The sequence below is a fragment of the Rhinopithecus bieti genome, unplaced genomic scaffold, assembly GCF_001698545.2.
Source record: "Rhinopithecus bieti isolate Rb0 unplaced genomic scaffold, ASM169854v2 scaffold_42532, whole genome shotgun sequence".
In the NCBI taxonomy this organism is placed as follows: Eukaryota; Metazoa; Chordata; class Mammalia; order Primates; family Cercopithecidae; genus Rhinopithecus; species Rhinopithecus bieti.
Window position 1 is genome coordinate 2,591,943 of NW_016818301.1, and position 25,531 is coordinate 2,617,473.

At 50.7% G+C, this 25,531-nt stretch overlaps 1 protein-coding gene across 2 annotated transcripts; it reads right to left on the minus strand.

Annotated features, from left to right (window-relative positions):
* Nucleotides 1-4,362: 4,362 nt before the first annotated feature.
* On the minus strand, nt 4,363-24,588 carry FOXRED2 (FAD dependent oxidoreductase domain containing 2). Of its 2 annotated transcripts, XM_017856801.1 has the most exons (9): nt 24,442-24,588; nt 23,410-23,937; nt 22,024-22,275; nt 21,608-21,877; nt 18,992-19,158; nt 14,788-14,953; nt 12,747-12,988; nt 10,448-10,618; nt 4,363-6,367 (listed from the first exon to the last, which is right to left on the minus strand). In XM_017856801.1, exons 2-9 carry the CDS (start codon nt 23,934-23,936, stop codon nt 6,108-6,110), a joined length of 2,055 nt encoding a protein of 684 aa, XP_017712290.1. In that variant the 5' UTR covers nt 23,937; nt 24,442-24,588; the 3' UTR covers nt 4,363-6,107. The 2 variants fall into 2 exon arrangements, with proteins under 2 accessions (XP_017712290.1, XP_017712291.1); XM_017856802.1 differs by lacking the exon at nt 4,363-6,367 and adding an exon at nt 7,962-8,460 and having other exon boundaries at nt 23,410-24,588.
* Nucleotides 24,589-25,531: the final 943 nt, after the last annotated feature.

The window sequence follows — 25,531 nt, forward strand, 5'->3', positions numbered from 1 at the left end:
AAAAAAAAAAAAAAAAAAGAAAAAAGAAAAACCTGTTTTGCTTTTATTTTGATGTCCAGTTTACAGAAAAACTGGATGGTACCAGAAAAACTGGGGTACCAGTACCCCAGTAAAGTGGAACTGGAGAGTACCCCTTTAACTTTAGCCATATGTCTACACATGGAATTTCTTTTACAATTAACATTTCAAAACTTGCTTAAACCTTCAAAACATTTTTTAACCTTTTAATGTATGTAAAAATCCACATTCTTATGCCTCCTTATAATTCTTTTACCAAAAGTATATTTTGTTTTTCTTACACACTTTGCACATAAACTGTTTCTTCAGTAGTTTTACATTCAGGAGGCCTAATTACTTTTAAATTATACATTTTTTGCATACATTTCCTTTTATAACATTTTTCACGACTTTTACACACAATCTTTGACATGCCTTAACTTTCTGACTTGTAAACATCCCTTTCTTTAAACAACCAGTTCATTTACTTTAGGACAAGAATTTACCATATGAAATTCTTTTTACTTTAGGACAAAAATTTACCATATGAGATTCTTTTTTACTTTAGGACAAGAATTTACCATGAGATTCTTTTCACATAATTCTCCTTTTTTTAATGTCAAAAATGACAACTGTTATTTTTCAAAGTGAACTTCCTTCACGTCTGGGGACTAGACTGCCTAAGGCCACAGGATTAGAAGTTAGGAGAATACATGTTACACTGTTAACTTTTAGCAAACTTTGCTTTTGTTGAAAACCTTATGAGTTTGGGATTTTAATTATGTGCCAGGTGTAGAGCCTAGGACCTAGACAGAAGTGCAGATAAGGTCTGGCTTATTCCAGCATTTAACTCCATGTGTCCTAGGTTTTCCCTAGCTGCAAAGTGGGCTAGTGGTACAGCTAAGAAATGGTAGCCTGTTTGGATATCTGATTAATAGCTCTAAGGTCTTGCACTAACCAGTATGACCTGTCTGGCTTCTTTACAGGCAGTATTGGAGTGTTATAGGGAGACATACAGGGTTTAACATGTTCATCGTGGAGAAGACCTTCAATGATCAATTATAGGTTTTAAATACTCTGGCCTTCAAAGGAATAGGATACATTGCCTTCTTTACTACTTCCCCAGCGGTTTTTAATGTAACATGAAACCGAGGAATCTGTAACTTTCCTCGGTTCTCCTCTTTTGACCATACCTTGGGATGAATGAGTTCTTTGTCTGTGGTGGTGAGCAAGTTTAAGGAGGGGAGGAATTTTCCCTGATTAATATAGAGGCCTATGCCAAATTTTAGCATTAAATCTCTCTAATAGGTTTGTTCCTGCCTCTGGGATAAACAGAAATTTAATATTAGCTGATTTGCTTTTATATATGACTTTTGTTCTTTTTCCCGTTTGGGACATTCTCTTTTGAAGTGACTTACTTTTAATTTGAAATATTTGTTTTGTCCTCTTTCTCTCCCTTTGCCTCTCCCTCTCTGCCTCTTTCTCTCTCTCTGACTCCTTCTTTGCCTCTTTCTCTTTGATGCTGACTCCCTCTTTGCCTTTCTCTCTGCCTCTCTGACTCTTTCTCTGACTCCCCCTTTACCTCGCTCTTTTTGCCTCTGTTCTGTCAGTCTTTTTCTCTCCTCTAAGTTTTTTTCCTCTACCTTTGAGTCTCCTGGCTTTACTCTTTCATACCCTTTATATTGCCTGGAGAGTAGGGGTCTAGGTTTTTATAGGTTCTGGCCCCCTGGGTACTTTGTTGTATGGTGGACAGCAGAATTTTGCCTTCTGCTTTTGTTTTTCTTCATTTTTTCTTATATATAGTTTTTGGGCTTCTCTTAGAAGCTCGTCTATAGGTTTATCTTTCTAGTTCTCCATCTTTTGTAATTTCTTGTTAATATCTGGCCAACTGTTAGTGACAAAATGAAGTTTTAACATTCACTGCCCAAGAGGATTCTCAAGACCTAGACTAGTGTATTTTCTCATTTGTTCCTTTAATCTGTCTAAAAATCCTATAGGCCCTTCATCTTTCCCTTGTTGTATATCAAATGTTCGGGTAAGATTCTGAGTTCAGGGTACTGATTCTCCAATCCCCTTTATCATCAATTCCCTAAAGTCCTGCATATTTGCTCAGTGGGCTGTGTTGTTATTGTCCCACTGGGGGTCTTGGGTGGGAATTTCTTGATCTGTTGTAGGAACGTTTTGGCCAGGAGGGTGTTCATGTTCCTAGGCTCCCATAGCAGCTCTATGGATCATGCCTCTTTCTTCCCCTGAGAAGAGGGGGAAAGCGAAGTTCTGAGTATCTTTTTTACATTGCTCTATCTTGCGTTGAAGTCCTTTTAGGGAAAGGTGCTTAGGCTGGTAGTGAGTGGGCTCTTGGGATGATTCTCAAGAGGCAGGATTATAAGAAAGGGGACAACAGGGATAGGAGAAGGGTCTGGGACAGCAGCTGCTTCTTTTTGTTTTTGGTCCTTTCATTATCCTTCTAATATTTTAACATTAGGCCTAGGGGATTATTAGGGGGAATATTATTGTTGCTAGCTTTCTCCTTTTTATCTCTTACCTTACTTGGGGCATTCCCATCTTAGGCTCAATCGCTCCTATTGGAGATGTCTCGCCTATCCTTTAGCTCCACCTGCTGGAGGCTCCTTGCATTCATGCACCCTTTCAACCCCCAGAATATCCTGACCACCAAGGAAATACTTTGTCGCCCCTGCGATGTTTCTTACCTTGGTCTGTGCAGAGTTATTTGGTCACTGTGATATGTGAGGATCCTTTCCCCCAGGAAAGAACCAGCCGGTTTCTTTCCACATTGCTGACAGTATAGGTTTATTCGTCACACCGGTGGGTCTTGATTCCTTACCCCTGTGACCACGGCAACAAGGCAGCGGGGCATGCCTCCTCATGGGAGAGGTCTAGACCCTCCTCAGAGGAGAATGGGAATACCAAACAAGACCCCAAAATTGTTAGAAATAAATTTTCGTTGCCACAAAAGAAACAGCACTCAAATTTTCTCAGCAAGGCAATTTTACTTCTATAGAAGGGTGCATCTCGTGGATGGTGCAATGGCGAGAGCACACCTGGACGAGGGAGGGGAATGGGTTCTTATCCCTGATGCAGGTAGCCCCTACTGCTGTGTTGTTCCCCTACTGGCTAGGGTTGGACCACACAATCTAAGCTAATTCCTATTGGCTATTTCAAAGAGAGCAGGGGTATGAGCCGGAGCGGTGGGCTGAGCAGTTCTGACGGGAAAGACAGTTCCGGACCAGGTGACTAAAGGTGACTCAGGTCAGAGCAGGTGACAGAGGCTAGGAGGGGGTTGTTTACGGAAACTAGGGGCAAGGAGACATAAAGAATGAGGAAATTAAAATGAAGAACAAAGAACAGGGGAGCTGAACACACTGATACATTGGTTCTTTGGAGAGGATCTCAGAACTCATTGTATTTAACAATTTACAGGCTAAAACCTTTGAAGAGGAATTTATTATATCCTACATTATCATGGGGCAAATAATTTGTCCCTGACAGAATAAGGCTACTGGAGTCCTCTTCCTGTAATTCTGAGAACTGGAGGGAACTGTGTCTGCAGACAGTGGGGCCAGGTGGTTAAGTCTGAACTGGGCCAGGCATGGGGGCTCAAACCTGTAATCCCAACACTTTGGGAGGCTGAGACAGGTGGATCACCTGAGGTCAGGAGTTTGAGACCAGCCTAGCCAACGTGGTGAAACTGTGTCTCTACTAAAAATACAAAAATGACCTGCGTGTGGTGGCAGGTGCTTATAATCCCAACTACTCAGGAGGTTGAGGCAGGAGAATCGTTGGGACTCGGGAGGCAGAAGCTGCAGTGAGCCAAGATCATGCCATTGCACTCCAGCCTGGCTGACAAGAGCAAAACTCCATTGCAAAAAAAAAAAAAAAAAAAATGAAAAAAGGGCCGGGCGCGGGGGCTCAAGCCTGTAATCCCAGCACTTTGGGAGGCCAAGACGGGCGGATCACGAGGTCAGGAGATCGAGACCATCCTGGCTAACACGGTGAAACCCTGTCTCTACTAAAAAAAATTCAAAAAATTAGCCGGGCAAGATGGCGGGCGCCTGTAGTCCCAGCTACTCGGGAGGCTGAGGCGAGAGAATGGCGTAAACCCGGGAGCCGGGGCCTGCAGTGAGCGGATATCCGGCCACTTAAGTCCAGCCTGGGCGACAGACCGGGCGACAGAGCCGAGACTCCGTCTCAAAAAAAAAAAAAAAAAAAAAAAAGGAAAAAGAAAAAGAAAAAGTCCCCTGGACTGCCAAGAGGGAAGAGGACATCCCCCATGGAAAGAGCTTTGGATCCGGAAAGCCTGGGTTCTTGGAATTTTTTTTCACTTTTGTTGTAGCATACTTTATTTTCATTTTTTTGAGATGGGGTATGGGGGCTTCACTGCAGGCCTTGCTTTGTCACCTCGGCTGGAGTGCTGTGGCTCAGTCCCTGCTCACTGCAACCTCCGCCTCCCAGGTTCAAGCGATTCTCCTGCCTCAGCTTCCCAAGTAGCTGGGATTATAGGCATGCACCACCATGCCCAGCTAATTTTTTTTATCTTTAGTAGAGACCAGGTTTTGCTATGTTGGCAAGGTTGGCCTTGAATTCCTGAGCTCAGATGATTGGCCCGCTTCAGCCTCCCAAAGTGCTGGGATTACAGGTGTGAGCAACTGCACCCAGTGCATGCTTTATTTTAATTTAATTATTTTTTGAGACGGAGTTTCCCTCTTGTTACCCAGGCTGGAGTGCAATGGCGCTATCTTGGCTCACCACAACCTCTGCCTCCCGGGTTTAAGTGATTCTCCTGCCTCAGCCTCTCAAGTAGCTGGGATTATAGACATGTGCTACCACGCCTGGCTAATTTTGTATTTTTAGTAGAGATGGGGTTTCTCCATGTTGGTCAGGCTGGTCTCAAACTCCTGACCTTAGGTGATCTGCCTGCCTGGGCCTCCCAAAGTGCTGGGATTGTCCTTGGAATTCTGAGTGGATACATGAAGAGCTAGTAAGAACTAGTGAAAAAGCAATCACCTATGATCCTGGGCTTTGAAAAATCACTGTGATTATAGTATGCCCTTATAAATGAGACTAAGATGCCCGACGGGAGAGTGCAGACTGCTGGTGAGGAAGGACAATGAAGCAGAGACTAGGAACCAAATTCATCATCATTATCACATAAAGGCATTAGGAAATGTCACCTTACACATGGTGAGCACATATGGGCGCCCACCACAGAGACAGCAGGATATGTTTTACAAAACTTGACCAGGCAAGTTAGAAGCAAGGCGTGGTTCAGGATGGCAGAGGGCAGGGAGTAGGGTGGGGGAGAAGAGCCAGTTGGAAGATGAGTCAGGCGGTGCAACTGGGGAGAACAGCTCTGAATCCTGCTGCTCAAGGAGAAAGTTGCTGAGATAAGATGGCTTTCAGGGAGCTGTCCTATTGCTGCTGGAGAGCAGCCTGCTGGGCCTACGATGATAAGCAAGGCTGACCCTCTTGGGCTCCGTAGCTAAGTTCAAATACTGCTGAAAATGGGGCGGAGTTGAGGCGGTGTGTGGCAAGTGACACAGACGGGGACTCGCAGCAGGGGGTCCCTGGGAATTACTTGACATCTCTCAGCTTGTGTCTTCAGCAGTCGTCTGGGGCAACAATCGTAACTGCCCGTTATGGTTGTTGAGGATATGAGAGTTTTTGTTTTAAAGCGCTTGCCACAAACCCTTAAGATGCAGATGGGTTTCCCCTGTGAAGCGCTCCACAGGCGGGACGCAGGCCCATCTAAGGAGGGGCCTGGAAGGAAGAGGAGCACTTGAGAGGGGGCAGAACCAGGCTGGCCTGGGGCTCAGCGATCGCTCCACTGCAGAGAAGCTGGGCTGAGGAAGGCAGCTCACACCTGGCGGAGGATGCCCTTCTTGTGCCCCCAGACAGGAGGGAGGAGACCACCATATCCCCGACTTGCAGCCCTCACGTGCTGTCTGGCGGCTTTGGTGCAGTCACTGCCATGATCTGAATGGTCTTTGGCAATCGCGCACCGGTGGGAGCGTGAGGTTGCGGGGAAAGAGGAACTGACCATGGGCCTGGGTGGGGAGACCTGGCCACTGTGCCCACAGCCTAGGAAGGGACAGTCAGAGTTCCTCTTTGTTGCTATCGAGGGACTGAGCCAGGGGCCCTGGAGCCAGGGGGGCACCTAGTAGCTCTTGGTCGCCAGGCTGCTGGCTGCTGTCCTCCAGGTCCCTGCCCGTGGGGGCATCGTCCCGTAGGAGCCTGCTCTCCACTCTGTGCTGCCAAAGGCTCTCGGTACTCATGAGTCCCTGCATCCTCAGGTACCCCTGCTGGCAAAAGGGTGGCAGCTTCTGGCGCGTGAGGGCGAACAGGAAGCAGGACTCTACATAAAAGCAAAATGAAGAGAATGAGCCAGGCTGGGACGTGTGGGGAGGGGTGCAGGAAGGGGAGCTGCCAATGCCAGGTATGGGGGCTTCACTGCAGGTCTCGCCTGGTATCTTCCATCCCTTGAAACTGGGAGCTGACCTTTCTGGGCATCTCACATCCAACTTGAGTAGGTCATGAATCATGACTCTCCATGAGGCTCCAGGGCAGGGGGCTGCCTTGACACTCTGGAAGAACAAGGCTCCAAAATGAAAGTAAACCACAGCAATGCCTCAGCTCCCAGAGATCAGGGCTGAGCCTGGGGCTCTGCAGGCGGCCACACTGGGGTTGGGGCTCCGACCCTCATGAACAGACCCTGGACCTGGTGCAGCTGGGAACTCAGTGGTCAGTCCCGCTGTGAAATCAGATCTGCCTGCAAAGACACATTCCTTCCACATCTGAGTTGCAAATACCACGTGCAAAGTTCTGAGCTAAACAGTGTGGGGGATAGAAAGATAAATGGGTATATCCTCACCTGTCCCACAACAGAAAGCTGGTGCATGCATCAAATTTGGCCAATCATAAGATAGCTGTGGATACTTATCATGTAGAAATATGAAGAAACGGCCAGGCGTGGTGGTTCACGCCTTAATCCCAGAACTTTGGGAGGCCGAGGTGGGTGGATCACCTGAGGTTAGGACTTTGAGACCAGCCTGGCCAACACAATGAGAAAGAAACCCCATCTCCAATAAAAATACAAAAATTAGCCAGGCGTGGTGATGAACGCCTGTCATCCCAGCTACTCGGGAGGCTGAGGCAAGAGAATCGCTTGAATCCAGGAGGCAGAGGTTGCAGTGAGCCGAGATCATGCCACTGCATTCCAGCCTGGGTGACAGAGACTCTGTCTCAAAACAAAAAAAGAAAAAAAAAAAAAGAAATATGAAGAAATAACCAAAAGAAGCCACGCGGAGGGAGAAGCTACTAAAAGCAACAACCACTAGGGCTGGGAGTTCCTTGTGGGAATGAGAATGAAGGTAGGGAATAGGGAAGGTGGGTGATATAGTTTGGGTCTGTGTCCCCACCCAAATCTTATGTTGAAATAGAATCTCTAATGTTGGAGGTGGGGCTGTTGGGAGGTGACTGCATCATGGGAACGGTTTCTTTCTCTTTTTTTTCTTAAGGCAGAGTCTCCCTCAGTGACATGATCCCAGCTCACTGCAACCTCTGCCTTCTGGGTTCAAGTGACTCTCCTGCCTCAGTCTCCCCAGTAGCTGGGACTACAGGCGCCCGCCACCACACCCAGCTAATTTTTTTGTTTTTTAAATAGAGACTGTTGGCCTGGCTCGTCTCGAACTCCTGACCTCAAGTGATCTGCCTGTCTCGGCCTCCCAAAGCGCTGGGATTACAGGCGTGATCCAGCATCCAGAAATAGATGCTGCCGTGCGTCCTATACAGCCTGCAGAACTGTGAGCCGATTAAACCTGTTTCTTTGTAGGTTACACAGTCTCAGGTATTTCTTTACAGCAATGTGAGAACAGACTAATACAGTGAGAAAAAGTCTTTTAGCCAAGTACTTACAAGACTTTAAACAAACAGAAAAGCTGACGCAGATATGGGCTCAGACTTCTGAGGGCGTCAGAGACAAGAAGGGCAGACGGAGAGTCAGGAATGGGCTGGAGTCCTTCTGTAACTCTGAGTGAGCCTTCTCGCCTGAGCCCCTCTATCTCAAGTGAAAAATGGGCACAGTGCAAAGGATGTCGTGAGGCCTCCATGGGTGACCAGGCTGAAAGGTGCTCCAGAAATACGACTTCCTGTTTATTTCTGACTCTTAGCATGGAGGCCCCTGGCTGGCCAGGCCATGGTAATCCTCTCCAAGCAGGGAAGACAGCAGATGCACGAGAGGACAGCGGGAAGACTGGGAGGGCAGCAAGGTGGCCGTTTGGCAGGCACCACCTTCTGACGACATCATCCCCTCTGCAGGGGCTCAGCAGAATCTGGGGCCAGCACCAGCAGCTGCACATCAGCTACAGAACGGAGGGACAGCTGCCACCATGCCAGCCGGCCTTCTGCTGCGGGTATTCTCTCCAGTCCAAGGCAGCAGCACACAGTGGCCTGTACAGTTAAACAGTGTCTAGAAAGTGGGAGACAGGAGGCTAAAGGGCCTGGGATGATGCATCGGTGGAACCCACAACTCGGGATTGGAATTCACTCCCTCACACACCCTGGCATTTTTGTTGTTTGTTGTTGTTTTTGACAGGGAGTCTCGCTCTGTTGCCCAGGCTGGAGTGCAGTGGCATGATCTCGGCTCACTGCAACATCCGCCTTCCGGGTTCAAGCGGTTCTCCCGCCTCAGCCGCCCAAGTAGCGGGGATTACAGGCGCCCGCCACCACCCCCAGCTAATTTTTATACTTTTAGTAGAAATGGGGTTTCACCATGTTGGCCAGGGCTGGTCTCGAACTCCTGACCTCAGGTGATTCACCCACCTCGGTCTCCCAAAGTGTTGAGATTACAGGCGTGAGCCACTGCACCTGGCCTAAAAGTGTATTTTTTGAGAAGGTGTGCATTTGCTTCTGTGATTTCTACAGCTCAATGATCTCATGAAGTTGGGTCCCAAATTTACACAAGTGGGGCCTACTGGTTGGATATTTTCAGAGATTTTCTCTCCCACTCTATCTAGGGCCAAAACCATGCGTCTCATCTATCTCCTCCCTCGGAGGGTTTTGGCTCCCAGCTTCCCTACTGAGATCCAAGCTTTATTTGCGTATCTCTAAACAGGCCTCCCACCCTGCTCCAGCTCTGTCTTCCACCCCAAGGGGTGGTCCATTAAAACCCAGACTCTGGGCTCTTGACGACTGGCAGGGGTCCAGCTCAGCAGGTTTAGTGCTTTTTACAGGTCCGGCCTCTGGGAAGTGCCCTTATTTCCCTGCCAGTTCTTTATGTATACACAGATCTCTCTTTTTTTTTTAAAACAGAAATCACTACTAGCCCCTGCTAACCTTTTTCTTTTTTTTTGAGACAGGGTCTCGCTGTATTGCCCAGGCTGGAGTGCAGTGGTGTGATCTCGGCTCACTGTAAGCTCTGCCTCCTGGGTTCACGCCATTCTCCTGCCTCAGCCTCCCAAGCAGCTGGGACTACAGGCGCCAGCCATAATGCCCGGCCAGTTTTTTTGCATTTTTAGTAGAGATGGGGTTTCACCGTGTCAGCCAGGATGGTCTCAATCTCCTGACCTCGTGATCTGCCCACCTCGGCCTCCCAAAGTGCTGGGATTACTGGTGTGAGCCACTGTGCCCAGCCCCCTTTTTATTTTTTTTGAGACGGAGTTTTGCCTTTGTCACCCAGGCTGGAACACAGTGGTGGATCGTGGCTCACTGCCACCTCCGCCTCCCGGGTTCAAGCAATTCTCCTGCCTCAGCCTCCCGAGTAGCTGGGGCTACAGGCGCGCTACCATGCCTGGCTAATTTTTGTACTTTTAGTAGAGATGCGGTTTCACCATGTTGGTCAGGCTGGTCTTGAACTCCTGACCTTGTGATCCACCTGCCTCGGCCTCCCAAAGTGCTAGGATTACAGGTGCGAGCCATGGTGCCTTGCCCTGTTAATTCTTTTGAAAAGACATATTATCGGCTGGGAGTGGTGGCTCACGCTTGTAATCCTAACACTTTGGGAGGCTGAAGCAGGCTGATCACGAGGTCAGGAGTTCGAGATCAGCCTGGTCAATATGGTGAAACCCTGTCTTTACTAAAAAATACAAAACTTAGTCGGGCATGGTGGCATGCGCCTGTAGTCCCAGCTTCTCAGAAGGCTGAGGCAGGAGAATTGCTTGAACCCGGGAGGCGGAGGTTGCAGTGAGCTGAGATTGCGCCACTACACTCCAGCCTGGGCAACAGAGTGAGACTCCGTCTCAAAAAAAAAAAGAAAAAAGAAGATACATTATCCAGTATTTTTAGGTGTATTGTAATTTAGCCCACGGCATTGTCAGGAATGGTAGTCTGGGGTTTGGATTTCCAGATATGGGTCCTGAAACTCCACGGGGCTCGGGTCTCTGCGACCTTTCTTCAACCTCGAGCTTAGACCCTTTGTCCTTCTGGGAGCTTAAATTACCTGCATAGAAGCTTCGCAAATCGGTGTCCAAACAGTTCTCCAGGAAGCGCCTCAGAGGTAGGATGTGCCCGATCGGGGCGGTCCAGTCTGTTAAGAAGTCTTCCACGATGTGGTGGATGGCCGTGGGCCGAGGCAGGGGCCAGTGTGCAGGGCGGAACCTCACCTCCTGTTCTGTGGGGAGGAGAGAGGGGCCATGTCAGAGCCACCAGGCTGGGCTTCCCCTCCTCGGGCCGACACAGCACGGATCCCACACAGCCGAAACACTTCCCGCACTCGCTTGTGCTCGGCTTTCCCGACAGCCACCCAGGCTGGGCTGCGGTCAGCCTGTTCAAGAGCCACCTGCAGATATTTGAAAGGCTGCCATGAGGAAGAAGAACTAGGCTTTTCCCTTGTGGTTTCAGAAGGCAGTGCTGAAACTAGTAACTTCAGGCTGGCGTTTCTCTAACACTCACATGGACTGAGATCTATTGTGTTGCTTTATTTTTATTTTTTATTATTATTTGAGACAGAATCTCACTCTATTGCCCAGGCTGTAGTGCAGTGGCACAATTTAGGCTCACTGCAACCTCCACCTCCTGGGTTCAAGCGATTCTTGTTCCTCAATCTCCAGAGAAGCTGGGATTACAGGCACCCGCCACCACACCCAGCTAATATTTTACATTTTTAGTAGAGATGGGGTTCTAGTCTCTACCATGTTGGCCAGGCTGGTCTCAAACTCCTGACCTCAGGTGACCCAGCTGCCTCAGCCTCCCAGAGTGCGGGGATTACAGGCGTGAGCCACTGCGCCTGGCTGTGGCTGCTTTCAAACTGGCCTTTCTGTGAGAAGACTCAGAGGCGAGGGGTCTCAGCACCCATCTAGTTCAGCTTCCTGCTGGTGTGGACTCCCTTCTGTGGTGTCCCAGTCAGATGGCCATCGAGTCATGACTTGGCCATCACTATTCTGGGAAACCTGAATTTGGAGGTGACCAATTTCCCCACTGAACAGCTTTAACTTTTTTTTTTTGAGACAGAGTCTCGCTCTGTCACCCAGGCTGGAGTGCAGTGGCACAATCTTGGCTCACTGCAGCCTCTGCCTCCTGGATTCAAGCGATTCTCCTGCCTCAGCCTCCCTAGTAGCTGGGAGTACAGATGCCCGCCATCACGCCCGACTAATTTTTGTATTTTTATTAGAGACGGGGTTTCACCATGTTGGCCAGGATGGTCTCAACTTCCTGACCTCGTGATCTGCCCACCTCAGCTTCCCAAAGTGCTGGGATTACAGGTGTGAGCGACTGTGACCAGCCTTTTTTTTTTTTTTTTGACAAAGAGTCTTGCTCTGTAGCCCAGGCTGGAGTGCAGTGGTGTAATCTTGGCTCACTGCAACCTCCGCCTCCTGGATCCTGGTTCAAGCAATTCTCCTTCCTCAGCCTCCTGAATAGCTGGGATTACAGGCATGGGCCACCATGCCCAGCTAATTTTTGTATTTTTTTCACGTTTTTAGAGATGGGGTTTCACCATTTTGGCCAGGCTGGTCTTGAACTCCTGACCTTGTAATCCGCTTGCTTTGGCCTCTCCAAGTGCTGAGATTACAGGTGTGAGCCACTGTGCCCAGCCTCTTAGTGCTTCCTTATACTGACCACAGACCTGCACCCCTGTCGCTGCTACCTGCTGACACGACTTCTGCCTTTGGGAACAACCCGTTTAAACCACCCTCTTCCACCTGACTGCCCTTTAAGCTCTGAAGCAGGGGGTGCGTTCCCGAGGTTGTTCATTTATCAGTAGCTACTCTGTGCCTGCACCGGGCTGGCATTCTGTGTACGCTGTTAGAGTTAACCTCATGGAACCCTATAAGAAAGGTACTGTTGTAATCCCCATTTCACAGAGGGGAGGTTGAGGCTCAGAGAGGTTAAGTAATGGTCCAAGGTCACACAGTAACAAAAGGACAGGCCCAGGGATTTTGCCCAGTTTCTCTGTACCATGTTAACCAGCTCCGGTTCCCTCACTCTTCAGACCCCTCCTACCCCACCATGGTCAGCCTCCTCTGGAGACCTGCAGCAGGGCCGTGTCCCTCTTACTACACAGTGGCTGGCAGACAGCACGACACTCCTCACGTGTCCTGTGCCGGTCACAGTATGTGTCAGAATCTGGAAGCACCGTTTATCGTTCTTGGACCTTCTGCCCAAGTGGTCTCTAGGCGGAGTCCCACAGCCATCCCCCGGTCAGCTGAGCGTGTGTGTGAAGGTTTCAGGGTGGGTGGCAACCCTGCAGAGGGTGAGGTCTGAGGAGCCCACAGGTTGGGGGAGGGCAGAGACCTGCTCACCGGTGGGGAGGTATCTGTAGTAGTAGATGACAGGATGGAGGAAGTTAGACTGCCAGGCGTCTTCCGTGTGCCCCACAGACCGGTCATCAAAGAAGACGTCCTTGTCGGGGCCAGAGAAATTTCTGCCATATTCCATGTTAATGACGAAGAGCCCGTGCCTCGCCTTCCTCCCTGTGAGTGTCTCCAGTTGGGCCAGCATCTGTATGGGGAACTCCTCCAGGTACTCAAAGGCCATGGCATTCCTGGGAGAACGGCAACACGGGGGAGGCCCTCAGTGCTGTGGCAGAGGTGAGGGGTGAGGCACAGGGGTGAGCATGCATGTGTGCATGTGTATCTCCCCTCTAAGGAGCGTCAGTCAAGCAGTGCACCCCTCACTTAACATTACTGTTTCAGCTGAGCTCTCACACACATGTGGGGTAGAGTCCAGAAAATTCCATGTAACCTGAATGGGATATCTGGGGAAAGAGTGTCCCAGGCAGAGAGAACAGTCAGGAAAAAGCCCTGAGGAGTATGTGAGCACTTTGTGTTCAAGGAACAGAAGAGGCCGACGTGGCTGAGGGGAGTGAACAAGGGGCAGGGGCAGGAGAGGGGATCAGAGTCCTGAGAGGTCAGGTCAAGGAGGGCTGTGCCTCCCATGACGAGACATGAGGGGTCGTCTGGCCTGAGAAGTGATGCTGTTGGTCGCTGGGGAGGACTAAGCAAAGCTAGGATCAGCGTGCCTCAGGTTTCTAAGGACCACTCTGGTTACTGTGCTGGGAACAGACCCCAGGCCAAGTGGGGCGGCTGTCATATAGGTGCAGGCGGTAGAGCCTGGTGATCGGGACCGAGGTGGTGGTGGTAGAGCAGGTGAGAGCTGGCTGGGTTCCAGACATCATCTGAAGGGAGAGGTAACAAGACTTGCCAATTGTTTGCATGTCGGGTGTCATTCGAGACAGGGGTGCTGGGCACGCTGACTCATGCCTGTAATCCCAGCACTTTCGGAGGCCAAGGTGGGTAGATCACCCGAGGTCAGGAGTTTCAGACCAGCCTAGCCAACATGGTGAAACCCAGTCTCTACTAAAAATACAAAATTAGCTGCGTGTGGTGGCATGCGCCTGTAATCCCAGTTACTCAGGAGGCTGAGAGACATGAGAATCGCTTGAACCTGGGAGGTGGAGGCTGCAGTGAGCCAAGATCACACCACTGCATTCCAGCCTGGGCAAGACACAGAGAGACTCTGAGTCAAAAAAAAAAAAAAAAAAAATTAGCCGGGCATGGTGGCGGGTGCCTGTAATCCCAGCTACTTGGGAGGCTGAGGTAGGAGAATGGCTTGAACCCAGGAGGTGGAGATTGCAGTGAGCCGAGATCATGTCACTGCACTCCAGCCTGGGTGACAGAGCAAGACTCTGCCTCAAGAAAAAAGACAGGGGCAGGGGCGTGGAGGGTGACGCGAGGGTTTTGTGCAGAGTACAGCTGTGCTACCTGCATGTCCCTGAACCTGGTATGCTATAGCATATCCTTCCTTTGGATCGGGCTGTTCCCTCTGACTGAAGGTTGTTCCCTTGCTTCTCACTGCCACCTGTCTCCCCTTGCCCCTCACCCCTCTGTGCCCTGAACTGGTTCCTTCTCAGGGACTGTCCATCCTCTATGATCTGCTGCTTATTTCTAAATTGACTCTGATGACGGTGGCTGGCAAGGCCCTGGCCTGAGGGAGCTCTGAGATCCACGCAGCTGCCTCTGACTACTGCTCAGCCACGTGATGCCAAACACTTTCCACAAGTGACCTTTACTCTTTCCCTTCTTGCTGCAAGGTAGGCACAATTTCCCCATTTTGCAGATGAGGAAGAAGGGCTCAGAGAGGCTCACTAATGTGCCCATGGCCACTCATAGGACTGTCTGTAGAGTTGATAGCACTGTTTTTCCCCAGAACAGACATGTTCCCCCCAGCAGCCTTCATCTTAGGAAAGAACTGGGTACCCCGCACCTGGAATAGGAAGAGAAGCTCTATGCAGTATGTGGGGAAAGCTGGGCCAAGGGGAATGGGGGGGGGCGGGCTACTCACTCTTTCAACAGGATGACGTCGGCCAGCACACCGAACATCTGGTAGAGCCCAGAAGCCTCATTCACGCGCCGCACGATGGAGCTGGTCAGCTGTGTGATGGGGAGCTCAGTGGCAGGCCAGGCGACGCTGTGGTGGCGGTGCTCCAGGAGCCGGTGAACAGCACGCACTGGAACAGCCAGAGGAAGGAAGGGCATGCTGCACTTACGATTTTATCTCTGGTCACTGGGAGGGATGCCCAGGCCTCATCAGTGTGTATGAGAATGCCATACACACTGGTCTGCATGGCCCAGAGCAAATGTGTACGTGGTGAACACGTGAGGGGAGGAGATGGCAGCTGCCTTTAAAGCTGGGTCAGCAGGTATGTTCTGGAAAGGACCAGACAATCCATATTCTCTGCTTTGTGGGTCATATAATACTCAGTGATGCTGCTCAATTCTACCCCTAGTATAGAAGCAGCCAAGACAACAGGCAAAGGAGTGAGCACAGCTGGATTTGGTCTCTAGGCCTGAGTCTATCTGCCCTTGCTTCAGGCCATCTGTACGTGGGAGTCCCACCCACCCTACCTCACATAAGGAACATCAAGTCTGACACAGAGCCTTCCCCAGAAACCTTCCCCCGTCACAGCTCTGTTTCCATCAGAGATGCGCCTATGGAAATCTTTGATTTCACCCTCTCTTTCATAGCCTAAATCCATCTGTTTCTAAGTTCTTTTTTAAAATATTTTTTATTTTATTTTATTTTTATTTTTTTATTTTTTATGTTTTTGAGCCGGAGTCTCGCTCTGTCGCCCAGGCTGGAGTGCAGTGGCGTGATCTCAGCTCACTGCAAGCTCTGCCTCCCAGGTTTACGCCATTCTCCTGCCTCAGCCTCCTGAGTAGCTGGCACTACAGGCGCCCACCACCTTGCCCGGCTCTTTTTGTTTTTTTTTTTTTAGTAGAGACAGGGTTTCACCGTGTTAGCCAGGATGGTCTCGATCTCCTGACCTCGTGATCCGCTCGTCTCGGCCTCCCAAACTGCTGGGATTACAGGCTTGAGCCACCGCGCCCAGCCATATATATATATATATTTTAAGACAGGGTCTTGCTCTGTTGCCCAGGCTGGAGTGCAGTGGCATGATCTCGGCTCACTGCAACCTCTGCTTCCCGGATTCCAGGAGGAACCGACTCCCAGAGTTGAGTCCAATCCTTTGCCCCCGTACTGTAAGACCCCTCTGCAGTGGTCCCTACACCTATTATTGTAGTCTTCTAACCTGGAATAAAGTCCACCTTACTGTCTTCATTTTTATTATTATTTTTGAGACAGAGTCTCAATCTGTCGCCCAGGTTGGAGCACAGTGGCGCGATCTTGGCTCACTGCAACCTCCGCTTCCTGGATTGAAGTGATTCTCCTGCCTCAGCCTCCCAAGTAGTAGGGATTACAGGTGTATGCCACCAAGCCTGGCTAATTTTTGTATTTTTAGTAGAGATGGGGTTTCACCATGTTGGTCAGGCTGGTCTCGAACTCCTGACCTAAGCTGATCTGCTGGCCTCAGCCCCCCAAAATGCTGGGATTATAGGCATGAGCCACCACATCCGGCCTGCCTTACTGTCTTTAAAAAGAAAAAAGAAATATAAACGTTGAATGTCTTTGAGTGGCAGAATATAAAGATTACTCCCCCTAGTTCCCTATATTTTCACATTTTTGATGCTCAGGCTAGGCGTGGTGGCTCATGCCTATAATCCCAACACTCTGGGAGGCTGAGGTAGGTGGATTGCTTGAGCTTGGGAGTTTGAGACCAGCCTGGGCAACATGGCAAAACCTTGTCTTTACCACACAAAAATAAAAACAACAAAATTAGCTGGGTGTGGTGGTGCATGCCTGAAGTCCCAGCCACTCAGAAGGCTGAGGTGGGAGGATAGCCGGAGTCTGGGAAGTCGAGGCTGCAGTGAGTTGAGACAGCGCCATTGTACGTCAGCCTGGGAAAAAGGACAAGACACTGTCTCAAAAAATACTACTACTACTAACTTTTTAAAGCTCAGCTGTAAGATTTTGACTCCATTCTTTCAAACAGACTCACCTAACTGAATACTGTATGCCTCACTGAGTGAATTTCAACCAATACCCTGTCCTTCTCAGAAGGTTAACCACAGGAAAGGGAATATCTAATTTTTATTTATTTATTTATTTTTGAGATGGAGTTGCACTTCTTGCCCAGGCCGGAGTGCAATGGTGTGGGCTTGGCTCACTGCAACCTCCACCTCCAAGGTTCAAGTGATTCTCCTGCCTCAGCCTCCCGAGCAGTTAGGATTATAGGTGCCTGCCACCACGCCCGGCTAATTTTCTATTTTAATTAGAGATGGGATTTCACCATATTGGCCAGGTTGGTGGCAAACTCCTGCCCTCAGGTGATCCGCCCACCTCAGTCTACCAAAGTGCTGGGATGACAGACGTGACCCACCGCGCCTGGCCACATCTAACATTTGAGACTCCTCTCCACAGAGAGGGCACCGGTTTGCTTTCTATGAAAGAAGAGAAGAGCTTTGTAGAAAGTGTCTTTCAAGAAAGCGCCTGGGCCTTGGGAGTTTAATTCCCATGATGGTGAGAAAATCACGAAAACTCTTGAGCCTCAGAGTTTCACACTCTGAGGAAAATGGAGATTTCACACCGACCTTTTGGGGTGTTGGCGGCCCTGCCAGGGTCGTGTGTTCAGTGCTCAACCCACTGAAGTCACCCAACATGTGTGAATTCATTTCTCTCACTTCCTTTTATTTCCCATTTATTCCTAAAATCACAAATATCAATTTTTGGTTGGGGATTATTTTAGTGCAATAAATAGAATTATGTTTTTAAAATATATTTTAGTATTTTCTTTGTAAACATTCTCAAGTTAGCAGAAAATTTATACCCTTGGTACTGAGAGTTTTGAAAAAGAACTGATATAATCCAATTGCAATTTTTTTTTTTTTTGAGACGGAGTTTTGCTCTTGTTGCCCAGGCTGGAGTGCAATGGTGTGATCTCAGCTCACTATAACCTCCGCCTCCCAGGTTCAAGCAATTCTTCTGCCTCAGCCTCCCGAGTAGCTGGTATTACAGGCATGCGCCACCACACTCGGCTAATTTTGTATTTTTAGTATAGACGGAGTTTCTCCATGTTGGTCAGGTTGGTCTCAAACGCCCAACCTCAGGTGATCTTTCTGCCTCGGCTTCCCAAAGTGCTGGGATTACAGGTGTTAGCCACTGCGTCTGGCCCCGATTGCAATTTTTATTGAAATGTGTCACTACCCAAATTGTCTATATGGGCATGGAGCTTCATAGCTGCTTGGTGGCCAGGTATTGCCTTATTTAGCCCTCACGATGGACCCACGATGGTGGAGAGTTCACCTCATTTCCACCTGTAACGTTAGGATGTCCATCAGGGGCTTGGAAGTTTCACCTCTAGGACCGCCCAGCTGGGGAGGAACCAGGTTCACGTTCTTCAAGCTCAGCGTTCCTGCCAACACATGATACTTAACCTGTCTGGGGCTTTATGCACATAACATAGCACTTCCAGATGTATCTACTTTTATGCTTGATTTTAATTTTTTTTGAGACAGGGTCTGACTCTGTCACCCAGGCTGGTGTGCAGTGGTGTGATCTTGGCTCACTGCAACCTCGACCTCCTGGGTTCAAGCAATTCTCATATCCCAGCCTCCTGAGTAGCTGGGACTATAGGCATACATCACCACACCTGGCTAATTTTTGTATTTTTAGTAGAGACAGGGTTTTGCCATGTTGCCCAGGCTGGTCTTGAACTCCTGGCCTGAAACAATCCACCTGCCTCGGCCTCCCAAAGTGCTAAGATTACAGGCGTGAGCCACCACACCTGGCCTACGCTTGGTTTTATTTTATTTTTGAGACCGGATCTTGCTCTGTCGCCCAGGCTGGAGTGCAGTGGCATCATCACGGCTCACTGCAACCTTGACTTCCTGGACTCAAGGGATCCTCCTGCCTCAGCCTCCCAAATAGCTAGGACTACAGGCGTGGACTTTTACACTTTATCTGATACTTCCCTAGATGTGTCTTCAGAACACAAAAACCTGCTGTCACTTCCCCAAGATGATTTATGACAATGAGCTACTGACAAGCAATCCCCTAATGCTTCTGGACATAGGAGTAGATTTATAAGCCCTGGGATGCTGAGAGTGGTTCTGTCTGGGGACAGTTCTGCCTTCTCAGCTGGGCTCACCTGTGTATCGGAATCCGTGGATGAAGCCCCCAGCAGATTTCCGGTAGTCCACCGAGTGGCTGGCGGTACCCAGGATAAACAGACCCCGGCTTCCTTTGGATTCGTAGCTAGCTCGAATTAGAGGGTACTTCTTGCCGAATGCATTTCCTGAGTTAAGTCGGAGAGACCTGCCAGTGGAAAGGGCTGCTGATGAAAATAGCTGCTATGTGGGAGGCACTTATTTACTTATTTAGTTTTGAGATGGAGTTTCGCTCTTGTCGCCCAGGCTGGAGTACAATGGCGTGATCTTGGCTCACTGTAACCTCTGCCTCCTGGTTCAAACTATTCTCCTGCCTCAGCCTCCCGAGTAGCTGGGATTGTAGGTTCCTGCCACTGTACCCAGCTAATTTTTGTATTTTTAGTAGAGACAAGGTTTCACCACGTTAGCCAGGCTGGTCTCGATGTCCTGACCTTAGGTGATCCGTCTGCCTCGGCCTCCCAGTGCTGGGATGATAGGTGTGAGCCACCGCACCCAGCCAGGAGGCACTTATTACAGTGGCACTTATTACTGGCACTGAGTGCCTTACTTTTCTCATCTCATTTAAACCTCACCATGACCCTAGCAGATGGGTATTATCATCTCCACTTAAAGAGATGAAGTCGGCTGGGCGAGGTGGCTCACTCCTGTAATCCCAGCACTTTGGGAGGCCGAGGCGGGTGGATCACAAGGTCAGGAGTTCGAGACCAGCCTGGCCAACATGGTGAAACCCCCACCTTTATGAAAAAAATACACAAAGAGTTAGCTGGGGGTGGTGGTGCATGGCTGTAATCCCAGCTACTTGGGAGGCTGAGGAGGGAGAATCACTTGAACCTGGGAGGCAGAGGTTGCAGTGAGCCAAGATTATGCCATTGCACTCCAGCCTGGGCAATAGAGTGAGACTATCTCAAAAAAAACAAAAAAACAAAAAAAAACAACAACAAAGTCAGGCCAGGTGCAGTGGCTCAGGTCTGTAATCCTAGCATTTTGGGAGGCCGATGGAAAGGAGGGTCTGGACAGGCACAACAGCTTCTCCTTTGTCTTTCTGCACCCTGGTCAGAAGGCAAATGAAAGACTGGATATTGCTTTGATACCAGACCTCCCGAGGTGATTGGCAGCAATGTTTAAAGTCTAGGCTTCATAAAACAGCCCTTGAAGATACAATGATAAATAACTTTAGCAACTAACATTTTATTGAGCACATGATATATGCCAAGTACTTTCTCTTTTAAGAGATCCCTATCTCTTATGTCTCATCATGTTGCCCAGGTTGGAGTGCAGCTGCTATTCACAGGCGTGATCATAGCACACTGCAACCTTGACCTTCTGGGCTCCAGTGATCCTCCTGCCTCAGCCTCCCGAGTAGCTAGGTACTCATCATTGCACCTAGCTCCCAGCACTTTCTTTCCTTTCTTTTCTTTCTCTCTCCCCCCTCTCTCCTTCTTTCTCTCCTCTCGTTTTTTTTTTTCTTTTTTTTTTTGAGACAGAGATCTCACACTGTCACCTGGGCTGGAGCGCACAATGGCGCAATCTTGGCTCACTGCAACCTCCGCCTCCAAGGTTCAGGCGATTCTCCTGCCTCAGCCTCCTGAGTAGCTGGGATTACAGGCACGTGCCACCATGCCCGGCTAATTTTTTGTATTTTTGGCAGAGACGGGGTTTCACTATGTTGGTCAGGCTGGTCTTGGACTCCTGACCTCATGATCTCCCCACCTCGGCCTCCCAAAGTGCTGGGATTACAGGTGTGAGACCATGAGCCACCGTGCCTGGCATCTGTGCACATTCTTCTTATTTTGAGACGGAGTCTCGCTCTGTCGCCCAGGCTGGAGTGCAGTGGCGTGATCTCGGCTCACTGCAACTTCCGCTTCCCAGGTTCCAGCGATTCTCCCACCTCAGCCTCCCAAGTAGCTGGGATTACAGGCACCCACCACCAGGCTTGGTTAATTTTTTTATATTTTTAGTACAGACGGGGGTTTCACCATGTTGGCCAGGCTGGTCTCGAACTCCTAACCTCAAGTGATCTGCCTGTCTCAGCCTCCCTAAGTGCTGGGATTATAGGTGTGAGCCACTGCACCCAGTCTCCAAGCATATTCTTATGTTAATCCTCGCAATAACTATATGAGAAAGAAACTTTGAATCCCATTTTAGAGATGAGGATACGGGGCCACAGCCTGGTTAAAGAACTTTCAACGAGGTCACAGATTTGGCAAACTGAGAATCTTAAGACAATTCCCGCACCTGTGCTCTCAGCCACTACGCTACACTGCTTTCCAGCAAATTCCCCTCCGTATTCTCTCTGAGCCCGCCTTTCCATCTCACAGGTGGAGGCTCCCAATGTCGATGAAGATCTGCTGGTACTGCTCCAGGACCAAGGGCCTCAGGGCCACCTGGGACCCTCAACGGTCAGAGAGCTCATGTCATGGAGGGAAACTAGGCAGTTTCCCTCTGCCTAGTTTGGAAATGGATGGAAACTCACATCCATTCTTAGGGTGCTGTCCTGAGAGCTCTGTCGCCAGCCTACTGAACAGCCACTGTGTTCCCCTAGGGAGGTGTCAGGAGGGTTTGCTAGGAGAGCCCACCTCCTCCCGCATGGAACTCACTTATTGAAAATGGAGAAGTCAAAGTTCCAGCCCAGGCAGCGGATGACCCGGTCATAGGGCACGCGCATGGCAAAGTTGTCATTGTCGTCCTGGGGGAGGGTGATGGCGTCGGCACTCTGGTTGGTGCTGGCTTCTTCCAGGAAGAATTTCAAAGTGACATGGAACTTGCCTTTGCTATCCTTCAGGATGGCCAGATCCCTCAGGTCAGACTCGAGCAGCCCATCCAGGGACTTCAGCTGGTAGGTATCCAGCAGGCCATTGTTGATGGCTCTGGGCCCACAGAGAATGCAGGAAGAGAGACTCAGAGGAAAGCTGGGCAGTGCAGCTGGGGTCAGGAAGGGCAGGGGAGGGTTGGGGAGGCTCTTTCCACACTCTGGGCTCCCAGCACAGAACACACACGCAGGGATGTGGCCTACCTGAGGTCTCCAACGTAGTGGGTGGCCCAGGACAGACGGACCCGGGAGCGGCTGAGCATGTGGATAAAGTTTGTGACACCCAAGATGTTCTCTGCTGTCTCAAAGGCTGAGTTCCCACGGCCCAGGATCAGCACATTCTGGCCTATAAAGTCCTCAGGGTCTATGGACACAGACTCGTAACCCTCCACGTTTTCGGAGCCAGGGAAGTCAACCTGGTTGGGGACTGATAAACCAGTGGCTACAAGGAGGACGCTGCAGGCAGGGACAAAGGAAAGATGGCTTAGTCTCTTAGCTATAAGATCACTAAGTGAAAACCACTCCCTGGACCCACCCACCCACCTGCCTCACTCCAACCACTGGCCGCTAAAAGAAAATAGGACATTCATTCATTCATTTGTTAATTCATTCATTTGTTTACGCCCTCACCCCAGTGCACTTGAGAGGCTCTGCCCTTGCCTCTCCCTGAGCTCACAATATTTTCCCTAGCACTGTACTGGGGGTTAATTTTGCCCTGTGAGAGAGGAGAAGATGACATTATGAGAAATGGAGAATTCACCTAACGGTACACACAATAGTCAGACCAGGTATCACCCTTGGTGATGAAAGGAAACCTGATGTTCTACTTTCCCCTTTCTGAGTCCTCTGACGGATGCATCTATCTACTGAGAAGTAATTCTGTACCAGGCCCTGTACTAAGTGTGTCTGTGCACCATCTTACTGACTCCTCCAAGCAACCTGGAGGTGGTACATGGCCTGCTTTACAGGTGAGGAGGCACAGGCTCTTCAGGTCTGTGGCCTAAAAGCTCCTAAAGGCAGCAGAGCCAGAGTCTAAACACATATAGGCCTGATTTCAAAGTCCTGCTCCTTCCATTGGTAAGGATCGCCATCCAGGGGAGGGCAGCTGGGGACTTAGATCCTGCCGGCCTGCAGAAGAATGCTTTAATCACACGGTGATTTCAAAAATAGAATCGAAGGCTGGGTGCAGTGGCTCATACCTGTAATACCAGCATTTGGGGAGGCTGAGGTGGGTGGATCTCCTGAGGTCAGGAGTTCAAGACCAGCCTGGACAACATTGTGAAACCTCATCTCCACCAAAAATATAAAAAATTAGCCAGTTGTGGTGGTGCGTGCCTGTAGTCCCAGCTATCGGGGAGACTGAGGCAGGAGAATCGTTTGAACCAGGGAGGCGGAGATTGCAGTGAGCCGAGCTCGTGCCGCTCTGCACTCCAGCCTGGGCGACAGAGTGAGACTCCGTTTCAAAAAAAAAAAAAAAAAGCGAAGTACCCATTTTCTTCCATTCCTCCCACACCTACTGGCCAATCAAGGTGTGTGGTTCGTGTGGGGAAGGTCCTAGCTTCTGCAGGTGAGCTCAGGCACAGGCCTTACCTGCACTGGTGCACCTGGCCCTTCTGGTCGGTTAGGATGAAGTAGTGGCCATTCCAGGCCCGTCGGTCCTTGTCCAGAGTGACGTGGGCGATGGTGGTGTTGTACTGGATACGGAGCCCCAGTGTGTCCGCGAAGTCACCCAGGTAGCGCACCATGTCGCGGGCGTCGGGGAAGTAGGCACGTGAGTAGTGTCTGAAGAGCAGCCGGGGGTCGTGGCTGAGCAGAGAGTTCCAGTCGTGGCGGAGGTTGAACTCGGCGTTAGCCTTGCCAGTGTACCGCTTGTTGATGCTGATGAGCTTGCGGTGCCGCGGGTAGCGCGTGAAGAAGCTGCCGGGCCGCGGGGCGCGCTCGAACACTTCATAGTCGCGTCCAGCGTGCTGCAGGAAGTAGGCCATCTGCAGGCCCGCGGGCCCAGCGCCCAGCACGCAGTAGTCCCGGCGCAGGGGTACCGACAGCGCTGGGTGCAGGGCGATGGCCAGGAGCAGCCCCGGGGGGCCCCACAGCGGGGCCACAGCGGAGAGGCCCATCCTGCAGCAGACCAGAGGGGTAAGGCCTCGCACTCGGCCGGGCGGCCGGGAGACACGAGGCCCAGAAAGAGGCGGGGCTTGCGGGAACTCTCACTGCAATCTGGGTCAGGGCCAGGCCCAGAAGCCACGGTCCTCACAGGAGCTCATTTGCCCAGACTCCACCGTTTCAAGCTGAGACCTGGGGCTCCCCGGAATCCCAAGCCCCTCCATCTTAATCTCATTCAGGATCTCCTTCCTCAGGGGCACCGGCTCCCCGCTTATAATTGTAGAAACCTCCGCCCTGGGGAAGGAGAGGGTGCTCCCCAGTTTTCCCCTAATTTGAGGGTGCCTAATACTCCTTTGAACCACCCTTCATGTTGGACCTTCCAGAGGTGCACTTCGCCTTGGCCCCTCTCCAATGCCCGGGCTGGAGTCTGAAGGGGGTGTGGCCTGCGTGCGCCCCGCCCCCTGCCAGGCTCCGCGCGCCCCAGGCTGTTCGGCCACGTGACACGGATGCCCCGCACACCTGCTGCCCGCCAGCTTGCGCTTCAGGAGCTGCCAGGTCCCCACGCCCGCAGCTCCGGCCTCCCCGCCTCCGACCGACCCCCTAGAAGCACGCGAACCTCCCGGCCGCTCCGACTGCAGCCCGCGGTCTAATGAGGCCGCGCTTGGCTCGCTTGCTCCGCTGCGGCCCCGCCCCTCGCGCCCGGACCAATGGCAGGGGGCGGGGTCACGTGCGCGGCGCGCTGCAAGCCGGGACAAGTTGGCGGGCTGCCGGCACCCGGCCCGGTGCGCGGGAGAGGCGAGCCCGTCCTGCGTGCGCTGCTCCGGGGGCTGGCAGAGGGTCCTGGGGCGGGCGCGCACCGGCTAGGGTGGAAGGTCTAGAGATCCGGGATGGGGAACTGGGTCCTTCTTTTTAAAATGTGCCTGTCTACACGGAGGGAGGGGAGCACGTGATTTTTGGAGCTAATCCTACCTCTCATAGTCCATGAATGTAGCCAAACACTAAAACTAGTTGGCCTACCCAGTTTTGTGGGACTGGAAACCAGCGTGGTGGAGCCAGGACGGATAAGCCAATTAACAAGCGTTTGCTACAGTGACTCAGTGTACTGCTTATCAAGTAACATACACGACTGTCTTGATCTTCCACCAAACAGGAGAGGCGGGCAAGGCATTGTTTCCGACGTTTGGTAGCTGACTGGTCAAATGGAGATATAGGGATGAAGGGATATGTTTGCAATCACAGGAAGTGGAGCCTGGAATTAAAACTCAGTGGAGGCAAGATAAATGGCAGTAGGGAGATAACGTGAACTGGATGATCAAGGTTGGCTTCCCAGGTGTGGCATGTGGCCCCTGCATGAGATTTACATGGGAAGAAATACGAGGACAGCGTAGGAACCTTCAAAGTCCATTGAAATGGGCTGAGTGTTCTTGTGGTAAGGGCAGGTGGAAAGAACTGCGAGCTTGCAGCTTTGCATGGCTGGAGATTCTTTTTTTTTTTCTCTCTCTTTTTGAGACGGAGTCTCGCTCAGTCGCCCAGGCTAGAGTGCAGTGGCGCGATCTCGGCTCACTGCAAGCTCCGCCTCCCAGGTTCATGCCATTCTCCTGCCTCAGCC